The sequence below is a fragment of the Anopheles ziemanni genome, chromosome 2, assembly GCF_943734765.1.
Source record: "Anopheles ziemanni chromosome 2, idAnoZiCoDA_A2_x.2, whole genome shotgun sequence".
Taxonomy (NCBI): domain Eukaryota; kingdom Metazoa; phylum Arthropoda; class Insecta; order Diptera; family Culicidae; genus Anopheles; species Anopheles ziemanni.
The window spans coordinates 68,865,768-68,892,052 of NC_080705.1; the positions used below are offsets into that span (position 1 = coordinate 68,865,768).

A 26,285-nucleotide genomic window follows, 5' to 3' on the forward strand; every position below is an offset into this window, starting at 1 on the left:
GAAAGCACTCGAGCAAGGGCGGCATTCGGGAGGCATTTTGCCAACGATTCAATCTACATTTATGGCAATCGCTTGCACGCAAAAACTGACGACGGATAAACCGTGTTGCCGGGGTGGCGAGTGTTGCCTGGGTGGCCACCACAAGCCATGGTGGTTTAATCGGTGGTTTTCGGGGATGAGCCTCGGCCGGGCCGGGATTCGGGAGCAACAGTTTGCCGGGTGCCCCCGATCATTTACTAAATCTTGCCCGTGGTATCTCACCTTGTGCGGGGAAAATTGTTGCTCATTCTAACGTGGCGAGAGCGAGTGCCTAGCTCGGTCCAATTTGGCTCCGTCGCAGTTCCGGCATTCCTTGGATGGATGCATGCCAAAAAGCCGAGCGTCCCAGCGTTGATCTGGAGCAATTCCTCGTATTTGGCAATCTGGTACCCGCCTGGTTTGCGTCCGATCGAGCCTGTGTGTTGTGGCGTGCACCGGAGGAATTCGGAGACTATGGTACATGGCAGCATCTGCATTCCATCCTACATTCATCGGACCGCTTCGGCCATTATATACGGTTCCACTCGCTTCGCTTGCCAGGACGCCACCGAAAACATCCTCCTTCCTATCTCGCCCTCGCTACGCTCTCTTCTCTATCCCGCCATCTTTTTCCCAATTTTTCGTTGCAGTTAGCGCCATCATGTCAACAGCCAAAAGGCTGGTGCTATCGTTAAGAGGTCGTAAAGAATCTCACGGCACCGCCGGCACCTCCTCGACGCGGCTCGTCTCCGCCAACAGTACGTCCCCGGGGCACGAGCTCGACGAAATCGCTGTGGTTTCCGCCGGTGCCGACGTGTCCGGGCACGTCTCGTACGGCAGCTTATCCCTCGGGCACACCAATGGACCCCGCTACATTCCAGGTAAGTCGCCGTCGCCTCGGTGGCCGACGAACACTGTGTCAGGCGATACACCATCTTCCCGTTTTCCATCAGCATCATGTTTGAGTTGTTGTTTTTCCTTGTTTTCCGTTCGAAGACGATAAGGAGGTTTTCATTCCGAACCAGAAGCAACTGTAGTGACACGACGAACGGACAAGCCCCGGAAGTGGATGCGATATGTTCTCTGTGTGGCTTCTTCTCGACGGAACAGTTGTACGTTAGAAAAAGCGTTCTTAACCGTGGCCGGGTAGATTCCGCTTCGCTAGCCACGGTGGAAAACTATCGAATGCCATTCGCATCGACCGAGATCGAAACCGCTGCTCTGGCATGGCCATAAAAACCAAAACCATCGCTAGTTCCGAATCCGGGGATGGGGGGGAGGTACCCATCCCCGACGGTCCCGGGTGGCCGTAAAAAAGTTAAATGTCAATCAAATGGTGCTTGGCTGGTTGGCCGTTTTGCTAAATTGATGCCAATTTCTGTGTTGCATCGGCCGCAAGGCGAGCAAGCGTTTCAGCGCCGTCGCCGGGAATCATTATCATCACCATCACCATTCGGCGTGGATTGGTCCGGGGCGCACCGGAAGTGGTCGGGTAGCGGTGATTTCGGTGGCCCCGTAGCTCCCCATTCCCATTCCCGCGGCCGATGGCGCTTTTATGCGAATGCTGCGCCAAACTTTTCTGCAGACCATTCGTGCGTTATTGATTGTGTTGAATATCCTGTTATTTCGGCCGGTAACGGCGGCGGAAGTTGGGATTTTTATGGTCCCGTTTTTCTTACTTTTCCGATTACCATCGATGGGTTTGGCGGGTGATTTCGTACTCCTCCCGAGCCGTGCCTCAATTAGGTCGAATGGCCGTTAAAGGCAATTGGTTTTTGTCTTTGACTGGCTGGGGTTTTTTCGTGCTCGATTGGATATAATGCGGGGCAGGGAGAGGTTCAGCAAAAGGGCGCCCACCCAAGCTCCCGTACAAACCTGTGTTTTATTTGTTCCCTTTCCGCCTGTGTTGCTAGCTATAGTGGGAACGATTATGTGTTGTGATAGCGATCATATCCGGGAAAGCGTCGATTTCTTTGCCGATCGTTCCGGTTGTGTTTCCAGCAAAACACCCTAGACCAGGGATGTCAAACACGTTTGACCTCGCGGGACATAACGTATAATTGTTTGGATTGATGAAAATATGTTCTTATCAATGTGGTTTTACACTTTCACATTTTTTTATTTTAAACTACTTCTTATCAAATTTTCAATTTTTTGTAAAAGAGAAGGTTCGAATTCAAATCAAGTTTATTTCAATATTTCTTGTAATTTGACAATGCAAAAAAAAAATTGAAAGAAAAATGCACAATTTAGGTAAAGATTTAGAAAAGTAAAGGTTTATTATTACTATAGCTAATAAGCTAACTTGTTGCCCCACATCTGTTATTTTCTTTAGATTGCTCTTGTAGTTCATCACATTTGTTTTCTATGAACACTTTTTATTTGCTTGTCTTGAAAAACCTGTGCAAAATCTTTGCTCTTGTCAACTTCTATATATTGGCTTGATGTGGATCAAAGTTGTACATCACTTTCTAATAGAAGTTGTTTAAATTGATATTCGTTCAGTTCCCTTGCAATTCGCAGTTCGGGAAACCATTCAAAAAAAAAAATTTGCTATTCAAACGAAAACCAATACTCATCTCAAAGGGAGGAGTATTGGCTTTATTAAAAGGGGTCGCTGGTCACATCCAATGTTCTTGCGGGGGCCGCATGTTTGACTTCCCTGTCCTAGACCCAACGGCATGCACTAAACTGAAAAATTGAAATGGCTGTGAATAATCGAAAGTGCTCTCCGTTCGCACGTTTACACCTAAAGGGAGTGGTTGGTCCCGGACGGCGCATCCTGTTCATTAGCAGCGTTTGCCGGCACCTGGCAAGGAAATCGAATCGTCCCAACAACCATTTTTGCATCATCATCGACCAACCGGGAAATAGGAAAAACCCAACAGAAAGTATCGTGCAGGTTGAACGGCGCAACGTTGCAATTAATTTATTAAATTCATTTAGCCTATTTTTCCGAATCGCTTTCGCCCTCGGGCTCGTGCCGACAGTTGAGTTCAAGGGCTCTTCGCTGTCATGCAGTTGGCCACCGAACCACCCGATGGAGTTAGGTTTCTTTTTGTGTGTTTCATTCCAACACGCTCCTCCAACCTTTCCCGTCTTTGGTTTATTTCGTTTTATGAACCGTACTCAGCCAAGGTGTCAATTTTGCTGCTCGCAGCAGGAAAAGGAGTGTGGCGACAGGAAGCGCGGGCTGTAATAGCCAGCCTCTTCGACACCTGGGCGCTTGGTCTCCCCCCCTCTCCCTGGGGGAGGATTGCGCAATTGCGGCCGGTGTTTGTGTTCCCTCAAACGGTCTGATGATGTTTCTGATACCGGTTTGTGTCGGTGGATTACACGTTGACAGACGAAGTTGTTGCGAGTCGTCGGGACCGTTTGCGTCCTATAGCTGGCGATAGCATTTGCGTCAAACGATCGCCACAACTGACCGACCCTTCATGTGTGGTCGGTTGCGTCTTGTGCGGGCGTACGCGTTTGTTTGATGGGAAGTGAAGCCGGCTCCCTCGACTCGCCATCGAGGCGGTTGCGTTTGCAAAATGGGCTCAAGCAGCTCGGTTTGGCTCCGCCGGCCGGGATACGGGGCAATTAGCTTAATTGGAGATCGGTTAGTATCTGTCAGTTGAACAGTTCATTACCTTTTATCGACCATTGTGCTGGGTCCTGCCGGGTGATGGAAAGCGAGTTCGTTCCGTGGACCGACGCTAGTGAACGGATTTCTGTGGATGCGCGGAATGCACGTGCAATGTTGAAACGTCTGAGTGGTGTCGAGTACTAACGTGTCCGAAGGAAGACTCAATGAATTTGATCTCTCCAAGAACAGATTGTGCCCGAAAGTAGGCATAGTTGTTCCTTTTAGTTGATCAAATGTAATTTGCTACAGCTAGGCATTCATACTCTATTCTAAAGTCTCATTCGTATATAATAATTGCCTTTTGACTGGCAATTGATGATTAGTGTTTGAATTTTACTTTGGAAAACAAGTAAAAGAGAATCATAAAAACTGATCAGGACGATCAAAATTTGTTCTAGCCTGCACATTTTGAAGCAAATGATTCAAGCAACATACCATTTGAGTATCTTTTCTTAAATTTCATTTGATGTATTCAAACGTTAGAGCATTTACTTTTCCTTTTAAGTTATAAGCAATGAAATTTTAAGTTTTTGTTTTTATAAAATTACTATCGATAAAATGCTTAGTTTACATGAAGCGCGAAGCATCCATTGCAAACGGTAAAATGCTGTTATAGTCAGGCAACTGTCAAAATGTGCAAAAAAATATTTTTTGGTCGATGAGTGAAAAATAGATTTTCAAAAAATGTGCGTACCTGGTAAAGAGGGCGAGTCGATGGAAAATAGTAGTTTGTGGTGATGTACGATGTTTCTTGATGAGATTTCAGTGAACAAATTACCTCTCTGCTGTGTTTTTTATAGTTAAACATTCAAATCAAGATTGACTGCGCTTCCATTTAGATCGGCTCACGAATGTAACGTCTGCACGAAACGAAAAAAAATGACAGCAAATCTGATATTTTCACGTGTATTTTCAGTCTTTTGCGCCTCGTCTAAATAAGCGAAATAGATTAATAAAAACTATTATTGATCATTTGCAATTACAAACCTATCGTTAGTTATTATCGTCAAAATAGTGTTTCAAACCATTTAATGTTTTACAAAATTGTATTGAATGTTGTTGAAACAAGGCCAACTTATTTTGATTGGATTAGTATTAAGAGAAGGATGTAAATGGTTCTCTTGAAGTACACCTAGAGTGTTTTTGGTTTTATTTTAATAAAATATTACCGATTGCTACAGCCGAGATGAAACTCATAATTTCGACAAAATCTGCTTAAAACATTCATCATCACTAAAGGATGAGGTACATTTGGCAGCAGATGGCACGATTTGACTACCGTACTCCGGAGCCCATTAAATGGGTTCTTAATATAATTACTCCCTTTCAGAATGAACATTCAAAACTATCGCAGGGGCGCCAATGAAGAAGGGCCATTCAAGTATCGTTATCTTTATCGTTCTCTACACTGGGTTGAAATGGACTTCTGCCCACTCCGGAGCGCGCTGGGGATAAAATACGCAGTCGCATGGAACGGCGAGTTGTGAAACAACAATTAAAATATTTCTCCCTTGTCACCCCAGCAGTGGCACGTCTCGTGATTTGTCTGTTTGCCACAAAGAGAAGACTCTTCCAAAGCGTATTGAAACACTTCCTGAATTGATAATCTGGAGTTTCGTCCTCTAGCGCGAATCGAACCAGAGGAGGTTGTTCCAAGAAACGGTACGAAAATAATCCAATATCCGACATCCACCTGATCGGTGCGCCGGAGGTCAGTCCAAACGTATCCCATTACGGGGCGCAGCGCTCTAACTTGAAACGGACTTGAATCCGACCAATCCATTACTTTTACCTACGGCTTGGGTCTGGAGAGCTTGTTGTTCGTATGCGGCCTTTTTTGTTTGCAAAGCATTCTTCATGCTTCTCCCAACTTCCGTTTGGGAATTATCTTTCGTCGCATGAATCGCGATAGCGTGAGGAGCGTAAAATTCATTAAATTTGCATAATTACACACTTTACGGAGGGAGTCACGATAGTCGGCCCATCCCCGGGAAGCTGCTCCTGTCCCAAGATTTACCGCACCGTACTAACTTTGTCGACCATTTGCACCGCATTCCCTCCGGGCTGGGAAGGGAGTTGGGCTGGGCGGAGGGCTATTTTTACAGCTAGCAGGCAGGGTGGGACGTGCGGACGCTGAAAAGCATTTCATTTCAGTTTTAGCTTTTTACGCCCGGCTGGTTTCAGTTACCCGTTTATTTCTTGGCGCTCGGCGGGAATATGATTCGTGCACCGATCCACACCACACCCCGTTGGCGCTGGCCGGGCCTGGGTGTCCGTTTTCTATTTACCCTGCGGCAAAAAGGGAAAATGTCGCATCGTCGGCGATGGGCGTCGCATAGGGACGATGCCAGAACGCCGGTGACACGCCGGCAGGCGGGCAATGAAAGGCCTACGGGGTGGAAATGGTTGCCGCCTGCGACGATTACATCATCATCGTCGACGGAAGCGCTAAAAATAGTACGCCATCAGCATACTCCGCAGCGATTCTCGCCCGCCAGCGAGTCCTCCGAAATGTGTCCCACAGCGTACGCGCCCTCCATCAATGGGAGCGCGCGTGCCGAAACCATGGCGAAGTGGGACAAAGCTTAAGGGGTGGTGCAGCGTGGCAACTCTAGCAGCGGGTATTTAGCTTTGGCTAAGTAGCTTCGGTAGAGTTTAGCAATCGTACATACTGTTTGAGTTCATTTCAGTTTCGTCCCCGAAGGATCTCGCAGCACTTCGCACACTATGCTATGCAGTACGACAGTCGTCGCTGTCTTGCCCGGTTCCTCCGATACCCTCGGAAGGTCAGCGGGCAAAGGGGCAAATAAACGTCTTAGTGTTCCTTTGGGGATGTTCTGTAAAACGTACTCTTCGGAATATTTCCCGACAGCTTGCATTCGTCTATGGCAGGGGTCGGCAAAGTCTGGCTCGCAAGAAAATGTTAGTGTTTTATGCAAAAAACCTATCTTAATTTGTATTGATTTCGTTCACGATTTAATTTTCTTTCGCCCAAAAATGAAGATTAAAATTGATGAACGAAATGTCTTCCTCGTATACTTTTTGTTAGATTATTTCTAACGTTCTTGCATTATCGTTTTAAAATATTCTAGTCTCGAGACACACAAGTCCAAAATCTGGTGGCAGTCACTCGTTAAGTCGTGCATTCCAAACAGCAACATTCAAAGAATATAGTTTTCTAGCGAAATAAAATAATGGTGGAAATATTGAAAACAGTACAACAAACCAAAGTTAATAAAATGAAAAAGATCAAAATTCAACGAAAATAAGTATGACAATTTTTGAAAAAGTATAACTTTGTACAGTACCTTTAGAACTACTTTGAAAACATTAAAACATCGTTTAAGGTATTCGGTCCACGCTTTCGATTTCTTTTTAATCATTTGGCCCTTTTTAGACAATGTATGCCGACCCCTGGTCTATGGAATGGAAACTTTCAAGGTGGACACATCGGGAAAAGGAGAGCGTGAAAAATACCATACACACGTACATCCTCAAACCTCCCTTAGGGAGCACCCTTCTTAAACGCCTCTGCACAGTGGTACCCACCAGGGTGTGCCGTATGGTAGATGGCACCGACTCAGTTGTGATAGGTGACGTAAAAGTGTCCTACCCTGTTTTACCAGTGCGCCACAACGCTTGTTTTTCCACGACGCAAACGAAACAGTAAACGCACCGCTATCTTCTCTTTCCCGACGTTCTGACGGAAGCAACGGAACCGAAGTCTTCTGAAGGACACCTCTGGGAAAAAGGTTGTGAAAAAATAAGCACCAGTCGATGGCTAGCTTCGCGGATGGCAGCCCGCGGTGGCACGTTGCATACATCCACACCCTTTGCCGGTGGTGAAAGTGTGCGAAAAGAAATTAACCTCCACGGGACCATTTGCACGACTCGCTAACCGCTTCCAGGAGGGGCGAGAATGTTTTCCTGTCGCCAAAGTTCTAGCATCCATCCAACCATTTGCCATCAGCGCTGGTTCTGCCTAGGTCCGGTGGAAATGTAATTAAATTAATTAGCACTGGAAAATGGAATGCTACTCCCTCGTGCACTGTGGTTCCGTTTTTGGGGACGAAGGGGCGTTCGAGATATGACGCCGTACACTCGCCAACATCGCGAAGGGAAATTGCGCGCCATGGATCACAAACGGGAGCCACCATATTTTGTTCACCCAACCCAGTGAGCCCCAAATGGTTGTTAATACAAAGCTTGTCCACTAGATGGGACCGTCCACCCAACCTTTGGCCGTGGTTGCAATTTATTCTGCGATGACCTCGAAATTCCCTAGCCTCCAAAACGACCGTTGGGTGTCGTCCTCGGTCGGTCGGGATTATGAGTCCAAGTAATAAGTGCCCGAAAGGGGTTGGACAGACATCGTGTTGATACTAATCGCCTACCAATAACACGCGTTCCTGTCGCTAACTGCGTCGATTTGCGTGGTTTGCGTGAGTTGGCTGTTTAGTTCGTGGCCGCAGTGAAAGTTTTCGGCAGCTACAGGTGATTATTTACGATCCGGTTAAGGTTCGCGTGCGCGTACAAATTGTTTGCTTAATGGTATCTGCGTGCAAGTTTTTGTGGAACTGTCAACGAACGTGCGTTGATGGTGCTACTTAACGAGGCGAACAATCGAAGTAATAGCTGGACCGGTGTTTATTACGTGGTGTGTTTATCGCGACCAATAAAAGGGGATTGTATCTATTTGCGTTTAAAAACCTTTAAATAGAAGAAAGGAGAATTTAAATACACTCTTCGAACTTGCAGCCATTTTCCCATTAGTGATGAGAAAACTCCAAAATTTCGAAAGCAGATCAGATCATTTGTGCTCTCAGCCAAAGAACGGATTAGATCAGAAGAGCTTCATTGAAATCCAATGCCATACCGCTACGGGTAAAGGCATCACTCGGATCATAATGGAGCATTTGCTCTCATACTTTCCGATCAGATCCGATTATATAAACTAGAGAGCAGATCGGATCATAAGAAGCTATTCCTTGTTCTCATCACTAATTTCCATGCACGTTTTTGCCTCGAATGGTTAGCGCAATTGGTTGATCTAAGATCTTTCTAGCAATCGTATAAAGCAGCTCTTTAGATGAGCGAGTGGAGAATCTACAAAAAAGTGCTCAATGTTTGACGTGGGTTAAACAATGGTCTACCTTCGAGCATACCGAAACACATTTTACCGTCGAAGATGAACGAATACTAACACACTAAAATCATGCCTTTCGGGGACGACAACCGTTGACAGATGACAAATGGACTGCTTAATGTAGAGTGATGCTTAAAATCTGCCTCAAGCGAAACTTGTGATCCGTCATCGTTGGAACCGGCGAGAGGGAAAGTGAGTGGTGCCGTTGCCGTTGGCAGGTGGAATAAATTTCCTAATCCAGTCGATTATTCAATTCTCTAAGCACCGCCGCGTTGAAATAATAGATAGCATTCGAAAGGCTCACCGGTTCCGCACCCCCGCCCGGGGAAAACAGCGCTGACGGGAAGCGTCGAAAGGTCACCGCATTTCAACAGGCGTGCGTCCCTTAAACGTGGCCAGAAGTAAAAAGGATTCGTTCGCAGCCGGTTTGGTGTCTTACCCGGCGTAACATGGGAGTTACATGAACCGGTCGGTAGTGGGTCAGATGAAACTGCGATTTGATGGAACGGTTTTCCGTGGAACATTATTCATTCCAACGGAGAGAACCACGCCACGTTGCCATTGTAGGCACCACGATGTTAGTTGAGTTACGCTCTACACGCAAAGAACTTACGCGGAACTCCGTTGGCGTCGGGAATTTCAGGGATGCCAGCGCACATTCACGTCGCCGAACGAAATCCTGCCCCCACCGCGTGTGCACATGCCTTGGGCTTGGGTCGGAGGATTTCGGAACGAAAATAAACCAGTTTACTCGGGGACGATGCCGGGGATCGGGGAGGGTAAAATTTAATATTCGGTATTTCACGCACGCCTCGCATACCTCGTTTTACGCCCTAGCTCCGAAACCTCGTTTACTGGCGATGGTTGAGTGATTGTTTGGGGAATATGCATATCGATCAGTTACCAGCGCACCGTTACGCAGAACTGTTGGCATGTTGTTTGATAGAGCGAAATGAAGATTTAGTGGCTTCGTTCCGCGGACAGGGACACAATCCTGGCTTTCCGGTACGGTGTTCATTCGTTGCAATGTTGTATGGAGATACAGACTGGGGTTTGTTTTCTCGGGATTTAAATGAGGAAAAAGAAGGGATTCAAAAGTTTTTTTTAATTGAAAACCTTGAAAACCGACTACACTCTGTCCAGTTGCATGATTTGCGTGATTATCAATGAACATATTGGCAAATTAACTCACTCCCGGGAAGTTTTTGATAAAAACTTAACAAATTTGCTATAATCAGTACGCACATGATAGTACAACATAGCATACCAAAAATAATTTGATAAAACGTTGAAAGTCCAATCAATGATTATCAAGTTGCTGTAAGACCACTTGAATACAATTGGGTTGCAAAGGCATTATTCCTAACTAGTGTGTAGGTACAATAGATTTTAGAGTTTGATAAAACAATCAGTTTTTTGATCTGAATAATTCGATTTGGCATACATTGATTGAAGCTAACTAGCAAAGTTGGTTCAAAGATTATTAAACTTGTCGGAATTGGCTGTACTAGTTCGTTGAGAACCATGTCCCTTTTAATAAATACAGCTAATTTAATATTAACAATGAATTGCAGCCTAATTTAAACCTTTCTAATCGAAGAAATTCACATGTTCACTTCAACTGTTGAATGTTTTATTTGCTGCCATGGTAAAAACAAGTAGTTGCAACACAAGGTCCTTTCAAAAATGTTAATTAATGATAGCGTACGCATGTTTAGTACATTAATATAATCTGCTAGTCATCTCAAATAATATAATGGCCAGCTCGAGAAGGAAAACTTAATAACATCTCACGCAAAACTTAATTATAATAAATTAATTCTATTCTTTCCTCAGAACTGGTCAATTTCCATTTAAACCATTTGAAACATCCTAGACAAACGTTTTCAGCTGCAAAAAAAATTGACCATCACATATGAAACATACATCATTATTCTAGCGCAACTGACTTATCAGCTTTATAACAATGTTCGCCAACGCAAACAAATGATTAATCAAAATGTTCTACATAGTTTTCCTGATAAGTCATATTGTTTTTACCAACATCAAGTAGTTTGTTACAAGTTTTTGTGTCAGTATTGAAACTTGGATAATTTTTGGTTACTTTTTCTAAGGACTTTTAATTAATATTTGAGAGATCCTTATTCAAAAACGTCCAACCCATGTCTTGAACATTTTTTTCAAAGGTTTAAAGAAAGTCTAGGCAACTTTAATGAAATTAATGAAAATTCCAGGGGGTCTTATAGCAACTGGACAGAGTGTATGCAACACAACCATACTTGCATTACGCTGTGTGCTTCGCAATCCAACGATAGAAAAATAGTTTACCTCGTCTCTCGAAAGTGGTCAATTCAATTTTGTTTGTTCCATTTTGACAAAAAACCTCGCTTCCGAGTTCGTGAAATCGTCCCTGGGCAGCTATCGATTCGCCATTCTATTTTCAGCTTTCTAACTTTGCATACATTAGTTTTTGTTTGCGTTGTTTGTTGTTGAACTCAATCTCGATGATGAAACCCATTCGTGTGACGACGTTCCATGCGTCACGGATGCAAATCTATTTTGTTTTTCTATACACTTTCTTACTTCGCTGTATCGTCGCCTAAATTGAATCGAATGTTGTTTCTCTTTTCTTTTATCCTTTTCGACCTGGTTCCAAGCGCTGGCGATTGGCGTATTCGGCATATCCGCCGATACATCCGCAGCTGGCGGAGCGTTTCCGTATGACCGGACGTTGAAACGTCAGCAAGAAATTAATATTCATGGCTGAGCAATGTGATACGTTGCCTCGGTGTTCGAATGCGCCCCGACCCGACGACGACTAGAGATCGGGCATAAATCATTCAATTTGCAATTTTGCTTGCACACGCTAATCGTCTCGTTACATATGCGCCGGGCTTCAGCTTGCAGTCCGGGGGCAAAGGGTGGGGAAACTTTTCCCAGCACTCCCAACTACACCGCCACGTGGATGGGATTTGACAAGAGAAGATTCTTGTTGTGTAGCTCTGGCTCGGGGATTGCAAATTGGTTGTGGGCAGATCTGTACGTGGGTATGTGTTATTCTTCCCTGCAGCTCCGCAGTGACTGTCGGAAAGGAAACAAGTTTTGCAACACTGGGAGGTGTTTTTCTTATGGTAAGGAAGTGGAAGAAACGGAGGGAGAGATTGAGCTCGGTTTGAAGTATGTTTCTTGTTGGACTTTCTGGGCAAGGCGGGCTGCTACGGAAATCTACATCGTACCTTCGATGCGAACAGGAAAATTTCGTACGTCCTGCCAGAGTGTGAAATGTGTCGACGGTAGGTGAAAACTCATTTGAATAATTAGAAAACACCCAATGAAGGAAGACCGGAAGTTTTTTGCTGTGCGAAACTCTTTCGCCATTCGTCGGCCTTTCGTACTGCAGGCACATAAAGAAAACAACGTAATACAATTTTTCTTACAATTTTACCAGAATTTTTTTCTCTGTCAAACTCGCCTTGGTAACCTTTCACCTTTCTTGAAAATCTGTTCCGTATTCAAATGTGCCTTTTTCAACATTTTCTTGCGCGAAAAAAGAAACCCCACAGAAGCTCCGGGGGATGAAGGATGTGTAAATTATAATTCCCGATTGTTGTACGGGTGCGCTTCCTTTGTGTGTGTGTGTGTAACTTTCATTTGCTTCGCACCATCCATCAGCAATGGTGCGGGCTGATTTGCCATTGTTTGGGCCGCTTCCGTGCACGCGAGTGGCGGCGGTTTTATTTTCCGTGAAAACAACCAGATTGTGGCAAAAAAGCAACGAAAAGAGCAAAACAAAAGGCAACGGAGTTGGTTGCCGGGGCTGCCGGTGGAGTGGGACGAGCGAAAGGAGTAAACAATCGGCAGGATATATTGGGCTAGAAGTGGAAAAGGCCCGAAAAGATCAAATCGTTTCGCGTCTTTCTCACGTTGCTACCTTTTCTGGGTCAAAAGGATTGCTTTCAAGTTGTGTGAAGCACGAGGTGAAAAACGAATGTTGGGTGGAAAATGTAGCAAGCAACGTATTGGAAATGTCGCTGTTGAATATTTTACAGCGGCAAACAAATGCAAATTCTCGTATGACTTGTTTGGCTGTTTGTGGAAAGCAAATATCTTTTGATTTTTCGCAGAGAAGATCGATAAAATTATTGCTTTCAATTTGAACATGATTTACTGTCCTTGTTATTGATTGGTTTTTTTCTGTTTCTATTTAATTTCTATCTGGTATAATTTCCAGAAAAACATTCAAGTAGAACATAAGAACATTTCCTAAAAATTGTTCTCATGCAACACACCTCTTCCAACTGACTTAAAATGCATTAACAAAAATCGTGCATGGAAATTAACTTAGTAAAACTACTTCCGAGTAGTACCTATATTAGTATGTTCCGCTAAATCAATAATTTCCATGAACAATGTTCCGCATAAACATTTTCAACACTGCGTCACGTTTGGCATTAGTTTTTTGATCCACCACCCTGCGGTGTGTTTATCGAAACATCGTTGAAAGGCGTAAATAAACACCCAATTCAAGGCTCCTCTCCTTTGCCGAGGAAAAGAAAAAAGGTTCACCTTCCGACACATTCTCCCCGCATCGCTTCTATCGCTTCAAACTCCCACTTCCACTTTCGTGGAAGCGAGTGGAACCTTTTTTTGCAAGTTATTTCGATTTAGTGGGCGCACCGTGAGAAGTTTTAATCAAAAGCTCTAGTTCCCGGTAGAGCATAAAATTTACGCATTATTACCTTCGCCCTCGCCTCGAACCACAACGTGGATGAGTTTCTGCCGTACACATACACACACACACCGAGTTACACATCCGACGCTTATTTCGACCGAAGGTTCGAAGCCTCTACCATGTAAGAGAAAGATTTTCCGCTTGGTTCTAACGGCACTCCTCATGTCGCAGCCATCCTCTCCGCCAGGGATTAAGGTGTGTTTATGTGTGTGTGTGTGTGTGTGTGTATATATGACACAATGGCCAGATCGCTGCGAATCCTTCGGACGATCAAAAGCAGGAAGTTGGGGCCACCCTATATCCACCGGAAGTTGCCCTTTGCGGAGCACGAACTTCCCTCGATGAGAAAAAAAACAGAAACAGTCTTGGAAAGGGAAAAAGGTAGTTAGTCCGTTGGGGTTTTCCCGATACATACACGCCGTTCGAGCCATTTGCGAAGGACCCAAAAAGGTGCGGGAAAGAGTCATTCATTAACTCAGCACTTCTTTTATTTAGCACCGGCATCCCTTTTGTTTCACCCGGCCCACCCCGGGTGGGCGTTCGTTGAAAGTGAGGGAAGGGGAGGTGAACGATTCTGATCAAGAGTTTCCTTGCCACCGCTTGGCTGTGTTGGTGCCGGTCCGCACACTTTCGGCCCGAGACGTGGGCTTCATTAATGCTGTAGGATGGTGTCGTATGATTTCCTGCTTTTATGATGGCAGCAACGACGACGCACGGGAGGAAATCGAGTGGACCTATCGTTACCGAACCCCGGCTTACGGCCCCAACCGACACGGAAGTGGTCCAATAACCTATTGATGTTCGGGCCGCGTCGGGGGAGGAGTGAAACGCGGTGGGGCTTTTCCACGGTGTTGACTTTCGTGGTTCAAAGGTGTGCGGTGTTCCTTTGGCCGGGTAAACAAAAGAAAGGAAAAATAGAACCATTTCCCGAAAGCCGGAAGCAACATTTCAGCCACGTTTGTTGAGGCAAAAATATGTTGTTCGATTTTTTTTCTCTCCTTTCCACCTCTTCTCACATGAGGTTTGGTAAGTTTGTTTTTGCTCGCTTCCGGAGAACCTAACACGCTGAAGCCGAGTGTCTCGAGATTATGTATTTGTTGTTTGCTGGGGTATAGATTTTTGGACCGTACCATCGGATGACGACGAGTGCCTATTTGCCTGACGTAGGGAGTTGAAGGAGCATGAACACAATTAGTGTCAGTATTCGCTTGGGTGTTGTAACGCCAGAAGTGCGCTTCGAAAGCCTCGCGTACTCTTGTAGTAATCCGTAAAATCTTGGGAATGTTTGAGCAATATTTGCTCAATAACTATTCAACGATACTACAATATTGAAGGAAGCTTATTGCCAAATATTTAATTTAATTTCTCCATCAACGCAAAGTCCCGAGAACAACTCCCACCGGAGCTTTATAAATTTATCTCTTCACTACCAGCAAAAGACGTCTGTTGCAAAGATGTTGCAAGACGACGACGACGACGACGACGACGTCAAGTTTTTCCGCTCGCATCCGCTCGTACTGGTGTGCGAGTTCCGGACAACGCATCACTCCGTCGTTGCCTCAAAGCCAAATGCAAAGATGGCTTCCGGACATCCCGCCCGGCCTCGGCAAAGCTGCTGACTTTAATAATTGCTCCACATTCAACGCTCGACTTGGGGATCGTTTTCCCCCGACCGTTCGGTCGGTGGTGCAAGTTTTGGCTTCCAAGTTTCGGCCGGCGCGAACGGTGACCAGGACCGCGTGTTGGTGTTAGAAGGCGGAAAATTGTACCAGCGGAACTTAAATTGAATAAGACTTGCGAGGCACATCTCAGCACTCGTCGTTGTCGCTGAAGAAAGACCTTGCGTCCGTAGGGCGACGGACTTGGAAGGAAATTGTCTAGATCGTCATTGGGAGAGGGACTGGCCTGCCGGTGGGTTGGGGAAGTGTTGCGATTTAACTGTCGTTGCTGTTGATGACGGTTTGACGCGAGCAAAGTGGAAAACTGGCGCACGGAAACGAACGCGTGTGTCGCTTCGGAAGAAAATTACGGTCATGTGACTCCGCGAACGGTTGCTTTCAAGCTGGTTTTCGATGGGGGTTTTGACTTTGGGATTGAACTTGGCTACCCGAAAAAAGGGGGTTACAAGTTGTCGACAACCCGTTGACAGACTGATGGAAAGTTCGTGAGTTGCCGAATCGCGATTGAGTACCCTTGATGGGGTCAAAGAGCAATGGAATCAGAGTGAGGTTTTTTTTTTATACAGGGTAGCGTTTGGTGCCTATTTGCTTTAGTTGTTTTGAAAGAGGACCACCTTTAATAGATTGGCTTTACAGTCAAGCTTCGTGCCGTAAACTAAGAAAGAGTTCGTTGTTTAATTCAATACTAAAAATTAACCAAATATATCAAATGACAACTACTGGAGTCTCATTTGAGGCCATACTTAGTAGCAGAATAGGCCTTTTTTCTCAAAAACATATTTTTTCGCCTTGGGAAAACAAGACAAAAATCTGGTCTTTTAACAATTGTCGACTAATTGGCTTTCCAAAACCCCTATTTCTTGTCTATCAGTCGCTTCAGTGTTTCATGGATCAATTCAAGGCGCTGAAGAGGGATCAATTAACGCGTTGGCTTAATGTTCCGAACGTTCTATCGCTTGATTTATTTTGATTTTTTTTATTCAATGCAGCGTGAAAAAGAGAAGAAACACCCGGGAAATTCCACCGCATCCCTGCCCGGCAGTAAAAAGCACTGCCTCCAACTTGCGGCATCAAATTTTCTTTCCACTCAAGTTACACAAAGGAAAAGTTGCTACCGCTCAATTAGCATTTGAATTAAAATTCTCCTCTTGTTTCTTACTTCTTTTAAGGGCTGTTTTTGTTTTTCGTTTGTGCTTTCAAACTGAGCTTAGAAGTTTCTTTACCTTTCTGCAAATGGTGAATTGTGTTTTTACTCTGGTTCGTTTATGTCTATTATTTGTATTAGCACATTGTTGCCGTTAGGCCCAAATTTATTTCGGTCCTTTTTCCGTTGCTTGGAGTGAAATTATTATTCCTATGGGTGGTTGTGCCGAAGTGAATCGAAATAATCGGTTCTTTCAAATCAAGTTTGGGGTGAAAAAAATATTCGATAAAAACATGTTTAAATCCGATGAGGTCACTTTGTTAAATTCGATCAAGCAGTGTAGTGATAACGGTATAAGCGAATGCATGTTCGAACATCAACCGTTTGGACAGCAAACATTCGTCTGTTGAGTATTCATATCATGCAAAATGGATTTACCAATCCCGCGCCATCTCCGCCATCATCCAGCACACCGCACCCATCACGCCCCTCCATCCATACGGCCCACACATCTCGCCGCCCACGCACATCAAGCAGCATCAAGCCAAAAACCGGCGCACGCACTTGCTTCTGGCACGCGGTTTCTCACACACGAATTCTTCTCTCCCATTCTAGATGATGACGGGAATGCTAGTTTTGACAGCACCAAATTGTCACGGCATCACTCGCACTCTCTCAACGGTACGGACGCGGCAATAATGCACCTCGCGCCGCCGCCGCTCGAAGCCGTCGGATCCGATTTCAATACCACTCAATCGTCCGCGGACCACAACCGAAACTCTGTGAGCCGTCAAAGTCTCATGGGTAAGCGTCGGCTTGCTGCCCTTCGGTTTCCCTCCCCTTTCCTGTTCCTGTTTTCCTCTCGTCCGTATGCGGTTTTCATCCGACAAAAGTGTCGTCACTTTTGCCTTCCCACGTCCGTACGCGTTGGTGTGCTTTTCGCATCCCACGGGGGAAGCTGTTTTGCGATGGCAGCATTTGAGCATCGCTCGCAAAGTTCCAGATTTTCCCGTACCGTTTGGAAATGAAGTAACCGTCGGAAAAATCAGGACACGATGGGGGCGTTTGGGGGAAAAATGCCGCCAACCCTCGAATGAACTCGTGTCTGTATGAAATTTTAAATTTGATCATTGAACAAAACACAAAAAGATTGATTGTGTCATACTGATGTTAAGTTTTTTTTTCAACTTTGTTGTAAACAACAGCGTAGTAAAATTTATGTTAGACTGCTATTAATTTATTCTCTGGTTGTCTGATGTTTAAAGCACTCAAAGTTATAGGGTAGAAATATTATCATTTAATGTGCAAAATTTCAGAATTTTAGTCCATCTCTTTCGACAGGGCTCAGTTAATGAAATTTTGATGTTCTACAGAAAACATTTCACTGTAGGACAGTTTTCATTAATATTGAATAACTGCCCAAAGCATTCTTCTTTACTAGGTTGGTCAAAATGCTTTGAAAACGGAAATGAAAATACAGCTTTTTTTGGAGGTTATTATTTTATTGCTCGGTATGGTCTTCCTGCAGATCAATGCACTTGATCCAACGATCTTCCAACTTTGTTTTGCCATCACGGAAGTGGTTTTCTAGCAGACCCGCAAAATACTCCTCTGCGACGGTTAAATTCTCCTCGTTTGTTGTAAAATGCTTTTTCACGATGGAATTTTTTTAGGTATGAAAACAGCCAGAAGTCAGATGGAGCGTTCTTCAATTCACTGGTTTTCGCGTTGATCTTTTGAGCTGTGCAAGCAAGCACATTGTCTTGCTGAAAAATTATTAAAACCCATCGGTGAATTGTGGGAAATGAAGGAGAAGACTCTTTTAATACTTTCATCATCTTTTTATGGATCTCAGTTGCCAAAAAACCCTTCAAAACAGTGACGGGGTGTGATTAAACAGCCTGATATTCAGATTTTCCCATTATTGCACAATGCTCCAATACGTCAGCTTTAAAGCGCTTGTATACATGAATGAATTGACGGATCGGAACTGACATTTGTAGCACGTTCTTATGAACGATGAAAATTAAAATGGCATAAAAATTTTGGATTCTCTACTGCTCCATAGCGGTCGCCATCAAAACTTTTTGACTAACCTAGTACTTATTATTCGAAATGATCTGCTTGAAAGAACAAGTGCCGTTCAGTTCATGCACATTCAACTTTTCTTATTTTTTGCATCCTTTTCCTACATGTTGGAGACCGCTAACCTCTTTCCTGTAGCCATTATGTGCTAATAAAGTGGATACCATGGAACGCGGTTGACGTACAAGATTTTGAAATTTTATCTCGCCGTTTTTGTGATTATTCCTGTATGATCTTTACTGTGTGTGTATGTGTGTGTGGTTTAGCCTGAACATTACAGCCTACCTCTCAACTGCCGCGCTCCTCTCCTGTCCCTTTATGAGCTCGTGAAGCACGGTCATAACACCTTCATTTAACTCATATCTGGCAACCGGAAAATGCTTCAATGGAGGCGTCCTGTCGGCTGCACTCCTTACCGTCCTGCCACGCTAGATATGGTGGCGCATTTCTACTGCTTCCGGTTCGGTTGACTCCTTGTCACCACAAGGCAAATATAAAGATCGTTACCGTCGCCACCGTCATAATCATACGACCGCGATTCCGCCACCCCAACCACATCGCAGGTTCCCCACCAACATTTTCCCGTGCTGTTGTTTTTGGCCTGTACATGTGTGTGTGTGTGTGTGTGCATGGTAATGTTTTCCGCCGCAATCCAGCGCAACCTGACACACGGGAGACCCGGTGGGACCCGAGTCGGGCAACTTGCTCCCGGAACATCAACGGCAGCTTGCCGAGAGCAGACAACCGCAAGACCTAGGGCTAGGCGACCTATCACGGGCGATAAATTGGAATACATTATCATCCCCTTAACGCTACGCTTCGTTCGATAAACGTTATCTTTCGTGTGCAGACGTACGCCATATCATTAGGTGCGCTCCGTACGGCTCCGAGGTTTTTGGTCGTTTGGCCTCGGCTGGAAGCGACAGAAGGTTTTCCAATAAATGATAAATACGGCCCGCAATTGATGGCCGGATGCGTTGCTCGCAAATGAATCTCTGCGTCTTAATTTTCAATCGATTCACATTTGTGGAGCCGGTGAAAAATGGGGCCAAGCAATTTGTATTAATTTTAAATTAATTTTAACGTCCCAAGCAATACATTTCCTTTGCAATCAAGTGTACCACAACGGCACGCCATTTGCTTGCCGGTATGACACTGAAACGCACACAAGAGATTTCTTATGCTTGATAACATTCCTGTCCTTTAAAGATCAAGTTCGTTGGGATTGTGTGGAAGCATTCGATTTACATATTATATTATTTTCTCAGTGCTCAACTCAAAGCAAAACTCAGTGCTCTCTGGCTGAATCCCGTTCACACGCAACGTTGGCCCACATCCGGCGATGAGCGTTAGTGCACATTTCCGCTTCCGCCATTAGAAGTGTAATATTTTGAGCCCGTTAAATTTAGTACATCCCTCCGGTCAAAAAGGGCGTCCATTTTGTCGGGGCCCGTAAAAGTCGAGCAGTAACGTAGCACCGACGGTGACGCGGGACACGGCATCATCAAAACGCAAGCAAATTCCTTTTTGTGCGCGATGGCTCTCAAGGTGGGTCGTAAAAAAATTCACCGTAATGTCCATCGGAGGGTGAATTTTCGTACAGTGGGGTTGGGGAACACCCAAACAACGTGGATGCTTCTCCTTGGTGTACTCGAAACATATACGACAATCTACGCACTCACGCTTACTTGCGACGTCACAAACGTGCTTAAATCGGATTAAAGCACAATCCCGCTCCCTTGTGTCCCTGGATGGTGCGGGGAGGTGCGGCACGTGGGGGGGTAATAAAAATGATATCTCTTGCTTCCGTCCGCTCCGGTGCCAGTCGGTAATGATGAGCTATGAGGAGGTCGCCGTCGGTTGCCAAAATAACCGCCCTCGCAATAGGCTCCAACCGGGAAAAAAGGGTTTAGCGCAATAAATAAAAGCGAAAAAACAACAACAACCAAATCATTTGCCTTCGCATGACCATTTGTTTTAATGAAGCGTGAAGGGATAAGCACACATCATCTATTTCCAATAGCGGTAAATTTTATGTCCACCCGTAGGGGTAGGAGGCAGGTGTTGTTTCGCTAGATCGAGCGCGGGGGTGCCGGAGTTGATTAAAAAAATAAATATATTTTTGTTACGCATCCCACCGGAAGGTGGTATCCGCACGGGAAGCTTCAGAGAAGGAGCGACAAGGAATCAGTATATCAATGTAAAAGAAAAACCTTTGCATATTTTCCGTTTTATATACAAGTAATATAAACCGAATGAGCTTATAACAAATCAAACTGATGAAATGGAATTTGCAACCTTCTACGATCCTTTCCTTGTTTTCCGCACGCAAAGGCGCAACCGAGAAGTGTGCGTTGTTCTCAGTCCTACTGCCATTATTCGCACACCATTACTATCATCGCCTTGTACAGCGCCACGCCAAGAATGCTGATGTTAGTAACAAGAAGCCGTCACCGCCTTTGTCACGTATGGAAAGAAAGTTAACCCTAACTTTTTACGGCCATGTTGGTTTTATGGCGCACTTACCCTGGTGGACCTTTACATTATCCTTGTTTTCGCTTCTTGTTGAGTCAACCATAGCGTAGCTTTGATTTTATCCTCCATCCCGAGATGTCCCTGTATAGTCCTCGATCCTTCTTTCGGCGGTACACCTTTTCTCTAACTTCATTTGTTTTTTCTCACCCGTTCGCTTCTCTTTCGTCGGCCGTTTTTGCTGATCGTTGCAGATATCGTCAGTTCCAAGCTAGGCATGTCCGGCCCCCAGCTGGGCCAGAGCATATCGCAGCAAGGGTTCTTCTCGTCACGTGACAGCCTTTCGGCCACCGGCACCTCCCGGCCCCTGCACTCCCATGTGTCTGCCACCACCTCCGAGATGGACCTGTCGCGGAAGGACAGGAAGCGCGAGCGGAGCAAGCTGAAAGCGGGCGACCCGCCCCTGCTGGGCACCTGGAGCCGCACCGGGCCCCGCGAGTCCAACGCGAACGCGATGGGACCGTGCGCCACCCGCGCCTCCACCAACCATCTGGCCGCCCCATGCGGAACCGGAAGCACCTGCAACGGCGCGGACCGGTACATGTAAGTTTCCGCCAGCGTTGCAGTCGATTGACTACAGTTGAGATTCATATATTCTGTTAGTAATTGGTATATTTTGCATAACCAAGCATGTTTTTGTTTTATGCATGAATCAACCACATTAGTGGTACACGCTAAACGATTGGTGTAATGATAATTGAAATAAATTGTTTAATTTAAAAAGCTATGGTGTAGGGTTTAATTTTACCTTCAATTATGAAATGCATAGGACAAAAACAGCGTACTTCAAAACCAGGGCTGATTGTTTACTTTCATTTCATTGTGCACACAACCTACGAATGTTAAAACGACTGTATTTTAGTGTCTGATCGGGTGTGGATTTAAAATGGTCAATGAGATAATTTGATTGTTTTGGATTTGATTAAATAGTAATAGATTCATCACTTTTTACCCTCTATAGCGGTCGTGTTTTGTTTTTTCGGGATTGTACCCACCCTTTTTTATTCCTTATCATTCACAGCGATAAAATTTGAATTGATTCAGATTTGTTCAAACACCTGATTGCAAAGAGAGTGTTGGCCACTATTTCGCTTGAGTTTTAAAACTCAATCTTCTTATAAACATTACTTCCCTTTTGATCTAGTTTTGAATTTAGATCAGTTTTAGTGCAGAGACCATTTAATAACAATATGATTATTGTTATGATAAAAACTTATAGATATTAAATTTCTATAAACGCAACCCATCATACTTTTAACTGACCACGATAATAACTTAAAAGTCTTCGACAAGTGCTTCATTTGATTGCTTGATTGATAAGTGTTAAAACACAAATTGCATGGCATTGAATTTGTCATGTTTTGCAGCATGACCTCCATTCCGCTGTGCTTACCATTGAAGCTCTCAAATTCTGGTTCCTCACGATTTTGTGGTTGAGAATACGAGCTGGCCAATCTGAAAGAGTGATATTTCGTCCGGAAAATTAGTATTCCGATTGCTTATGTGGGTCACGGCGTATTCTTGAAGGAAATAAATTTATCGTTAATCGTATCCTTAGAATATGACAACATAAATGTGTCCTCAAACTATAGATACTCCGGCGAATAATGCAGGTTGTGGAAAGTGTGTAAGCAATTTATTTTATTTATTTATTAGTGTAGTATTTCTCTAGCATAGGCAGTCCTGACAACTTAAAAGTAATTTATGGATAATTTACAATTTTCACTTACTACCGAGTATCAAAAGTTAGCACATGAGACGCAGGAAAAACACAAATAATATGCGTTAGACGTATGCTTGAACAGCTTTTCTACGAACTTGTTATTCCTAAAAATCGCAAACCGTTAAATAAGAACACATATTTTTCCTCTTTCCGTCAGGTTCGGCCGACGATCTGGCTGCTCGACTACGTCCCGGAAGTCGAACGGGCGCCGGTGGTCGTTCGTGTTCGATCCGGCCGGCCGCCTCTGTTACTACTGGTCGATGGTGGTGTCGATGGCGTTCCTCTACAACTTCTGGGTGATCATCTACCGGTTCGCGTTCCAGGAGATCAACGGCGAATCGATCGTGCTGTGGTTCTGTCTGGACTACTTTTCGGATTTTTTATACCTCGTAGATATTCTGTTCCACTTTCGCACCGGCTACCTCGAGGACGGCGTGCTGCAGACCGACTCGACCAAGCTGCGGCAGCACTACATGAACTCGACGACGTTCTACATCGACTGCCTTTGTTTGTTGCCGCTAGATTTTTTATACTTGTCGATCGGGTTCAACTCGATCCTGCGCTCGTTTAGGCTAGTCAAGATTTATCGATTCTGGGCCTTCATGGACCGGACCGAGCGGCACACGAACTATCCGAATTTATTCCGCTCGACCTCGCTGATACACTACCTGCTGGTCATCTTCCACTGGAACGGCTGCCTGTACCACATTATCTATAAGAACAACGGTTTCGGCTCGAAGAACTGGGTCTTCCACGACTCGGAGTCGGCGGACGTGGTCAAGCAGTACCTGCAGAGCTACTACTGGTGCACGCTCGCCCTCACCACCATCGGCGACCTGCCCCGGCCGCGCTCGAAGGCCGAGTACGTGTTCGTCATCGCGCAGCTGCTGTTCGGGCTGATGCTGTTCGCGACCGTGCTCGGCCACGTGGCCAACATCGTCACCTCGGTCAGCGCGGCCCGGAAGGAGTTCCAAGGTAAGTCAGTCTTCCTGTGCCCAATTCGATTAGGTCGGGTCCGCGCGAAAAGGGCCCCCAAGGGTTCGTTTAGGGTCCGTCGCCGTCAACATAAACATGTGTGGGTACGGTAACACGACGAATCGTTTTCTGTGTTTTTTACCACCTTTTTTATTTTAATGATCACCCAAAAGAATCTATCACTTTGTTTCTGAATTCACCACGTAATGTTAGCGCGTAGAAAAGCCACTAGAGAAGAGAAGAACGCGTGCTCGTTGCATGCGCTTTTTATATCGTTCACTGAGCAACCCGCGTGGGTTGCGCGGCAAGCCGTTCTTGCCATCGTGCACGATAAGTTTTTAACGGAGACGAACGCACGGTAAGTTCGCGGCTGTATTGTGTGGACTTGCCGCTGTCCGTTGTCTCCGATGTCCGCAGCCGCTACAGTACCCCCTTGCTAGCCGAATCACCGGGGCTATCGGAAGCGTTGAGGGAACCGTACATGTCGTCCAGACCTGGTGACTTTCGGCGATACCGGATCTGGTTGCGGCTCGTTCGGCGTCGTCATCAGCGTTGATGGTACCGTTGTGGTTGTTGGCGTCGATGTTGTCGTTTGCGTTTGGGTCGTCGATGGTGGTTCCTCGATGTCAGCTCGGTAGCACGGTTTTAATCGGTCGATTGAGACATTGATTATTTTGCCGTTAATGTCGACCGCGTAGTACTTGGCGCTACGCTGATGGACTTTAAACGGCCCGTCGTACGGGGTCGAGAGCGATGGTCGGATGGAGTCGTTTCTCACAAAAACATGCGTAGCTTTTGCAAGATCGCTGTGAACAAACACATGTTGTTGCCCGTGCCAAGCGGTCTCGTCGGTTCTGATGCGTCTCATCGCTTGTCGCAGGTTCATCAGTAGATCGGGGTCGGTATCAGATGATGTTATCTTCGGTTCGCATACGAAGTCGGAGGGTATGCGAAGGGTCGTTCCATATACGAGTTCGGCAGGAGCAGCTTGCAAGTCATCCTTGTAAGACGTACGCATTCCCAGGAGGATCATTGGCAGGTGTTGCGTCCAGTGGATTGTGTCGTGGCATAGGATGGCAGCTTTAAGTGTACGGTGCCATCGTTCAATCAATCCATTGCTCTGCGGATGATATGCTGTAGTCCGCAGGTGTTTGGTGCCCAAGGTTTTGAGGAGTTCGGCGAAGAGGTTCGACTCGAACTGACGTCCTTGGTCGGTTGTGATGTATTGAGGAATTCCGAAGCGTGCAATCCAGTTAGCAACCAGTGCGTGGGCGACAACCGGTGCTGTCATGTCCGGCAGTGGAATAGCCTCTGGCCATCGAGTTCGACGATCTATGATCGTTAAGCAGTAACGCTGTCCGTTACTTGGAGGAAACGGTCCCACGATATCAACGTTGATATGTGAGAATCGATTTGTCGTCGCCGGGTATCGTTCGAGGGGCGTTTTCGTGTGTCTCGTGACTTTCGCTCGCTGACATTCCAGGCAGTTGCGGGCAAAACGTATGCTATCCTGGCGAATGTTGGGCCAAACGAATCGGGAAGTCATCAGTTTAGCCGTCGCTCGGGTGCCGGGATGATGTAGTCCATGAGTAACCTTCAGGAAACGTTCTCTGAAGGCCCTCGTGATGAACGGTCGCAGGTTGTCGGTTGTGTCGTCACAGTAAAGTTGATGTTCGGTACCTGGAATGGTTACTCGCTTGAGGTGTAGGCTAGTACTCACGTCGTTTTGAAGGATGCGTTGTAGTTCCTCGTCTTTGGCCTGGTCGTCGGCCAATGCTCCGAAGTCGATCACCCTGCTATCGTCGATCGCGTTGATTCGAGAGAGAAGATCAGCTGTAACGTTGTCCTTTCCTTGCACGTGCCGGATATCAGTTGTGTGCTGACCAATGTAGTCCAATTGTCGAGCCTGTCGTGGTGAAGCTTTGTCGGAGCTTTGCTTGAAGGCGTATGTTATCGGCTTGTGGTCGGTATAGATGTGGCTTGTTCGTCCATCCAACCAGTGCCGGAAGTGTCGTACTGCCAGGTATATCGCTGTCAGCTCGCGGTCGTAGGTGCTGTATCGTCGCTGCGTTTTGTCAAGCTTCTTGGAGAAGAATCCAAGTGGTTGGAGTTGTCCATCTACTACTTGATGTAATGCTGCGCCAGCAGCGATGTCCGAGGCATCGACCCATAGTGAGAGTTCCGCGTTGGCTATGGGGTGTGCAAGGAGCGTGGTGTTCGCTAGCTGCTCCTTGCACTCGATGAAGGCTGATGTCGTCTCAGGAGTCCATTCGAGAGGAGTTTTGTCGTTTTTTCGATTTCCGGGAATCATAGCGAGCAGCGGGGCTTGTGCAACGATGGCATTCGGTATGAAGCGGCGGTAGAAGTTTATCATCGCGATAAACTTTTTTAGCTCCTTTACGGTCGCTGGAGTTTTAAAATCGCGGATAGCTTCTACCCGTTCCGGAAGAGGCAGGATACCGTTTTCGTTTACCTGATGGCCCAGGAATCTAATTTCTGATTTCCCGAGTTCGGTCTTCGCACAGTTGATGTGTAAATGGTGCTCTTCCAGTCGTTTGAAGAGCTGGGTGAGGTGTTCACGATGTTCTGCCATAGTAGTGGATGCTATGAATATGTCGTC

The 26,285-nt window shown here is 45.7% G+C and overlaps 1 protein-coding gene across 1 annotated transcript in view; it reads left to right on the plus strand.

Annotated features, from left to right (window-relative positions):
- The first annotated feature begins 679 nt into the window (after positions 1-679).
- Positions 680-26,285, plus strand: part of LOC131281095 (cyclic nucleotide-gated cation channel alpha-3) — a 62,022-nt gene continuing 36,416 nt past the window's right edge. The window contains exons 1-4 of the mRNA XM_058310349.1: positions 680-899; positions 16,966-17,154; positions 21,162-21,510; positions 22,848-23,665. Of these exons, the coding sequence (XP_058166332.1) occupies positions 680-899; positions 16,966-17,154; positions 21,162-21,510; positions 22,848-23,665 (1,576 nt within the window). The remainder of the gene's footprint in view (positions 900-16,965; positions 17,155-21,161; positions 21,511-22,847; positions 23,666-26,285) is intronic.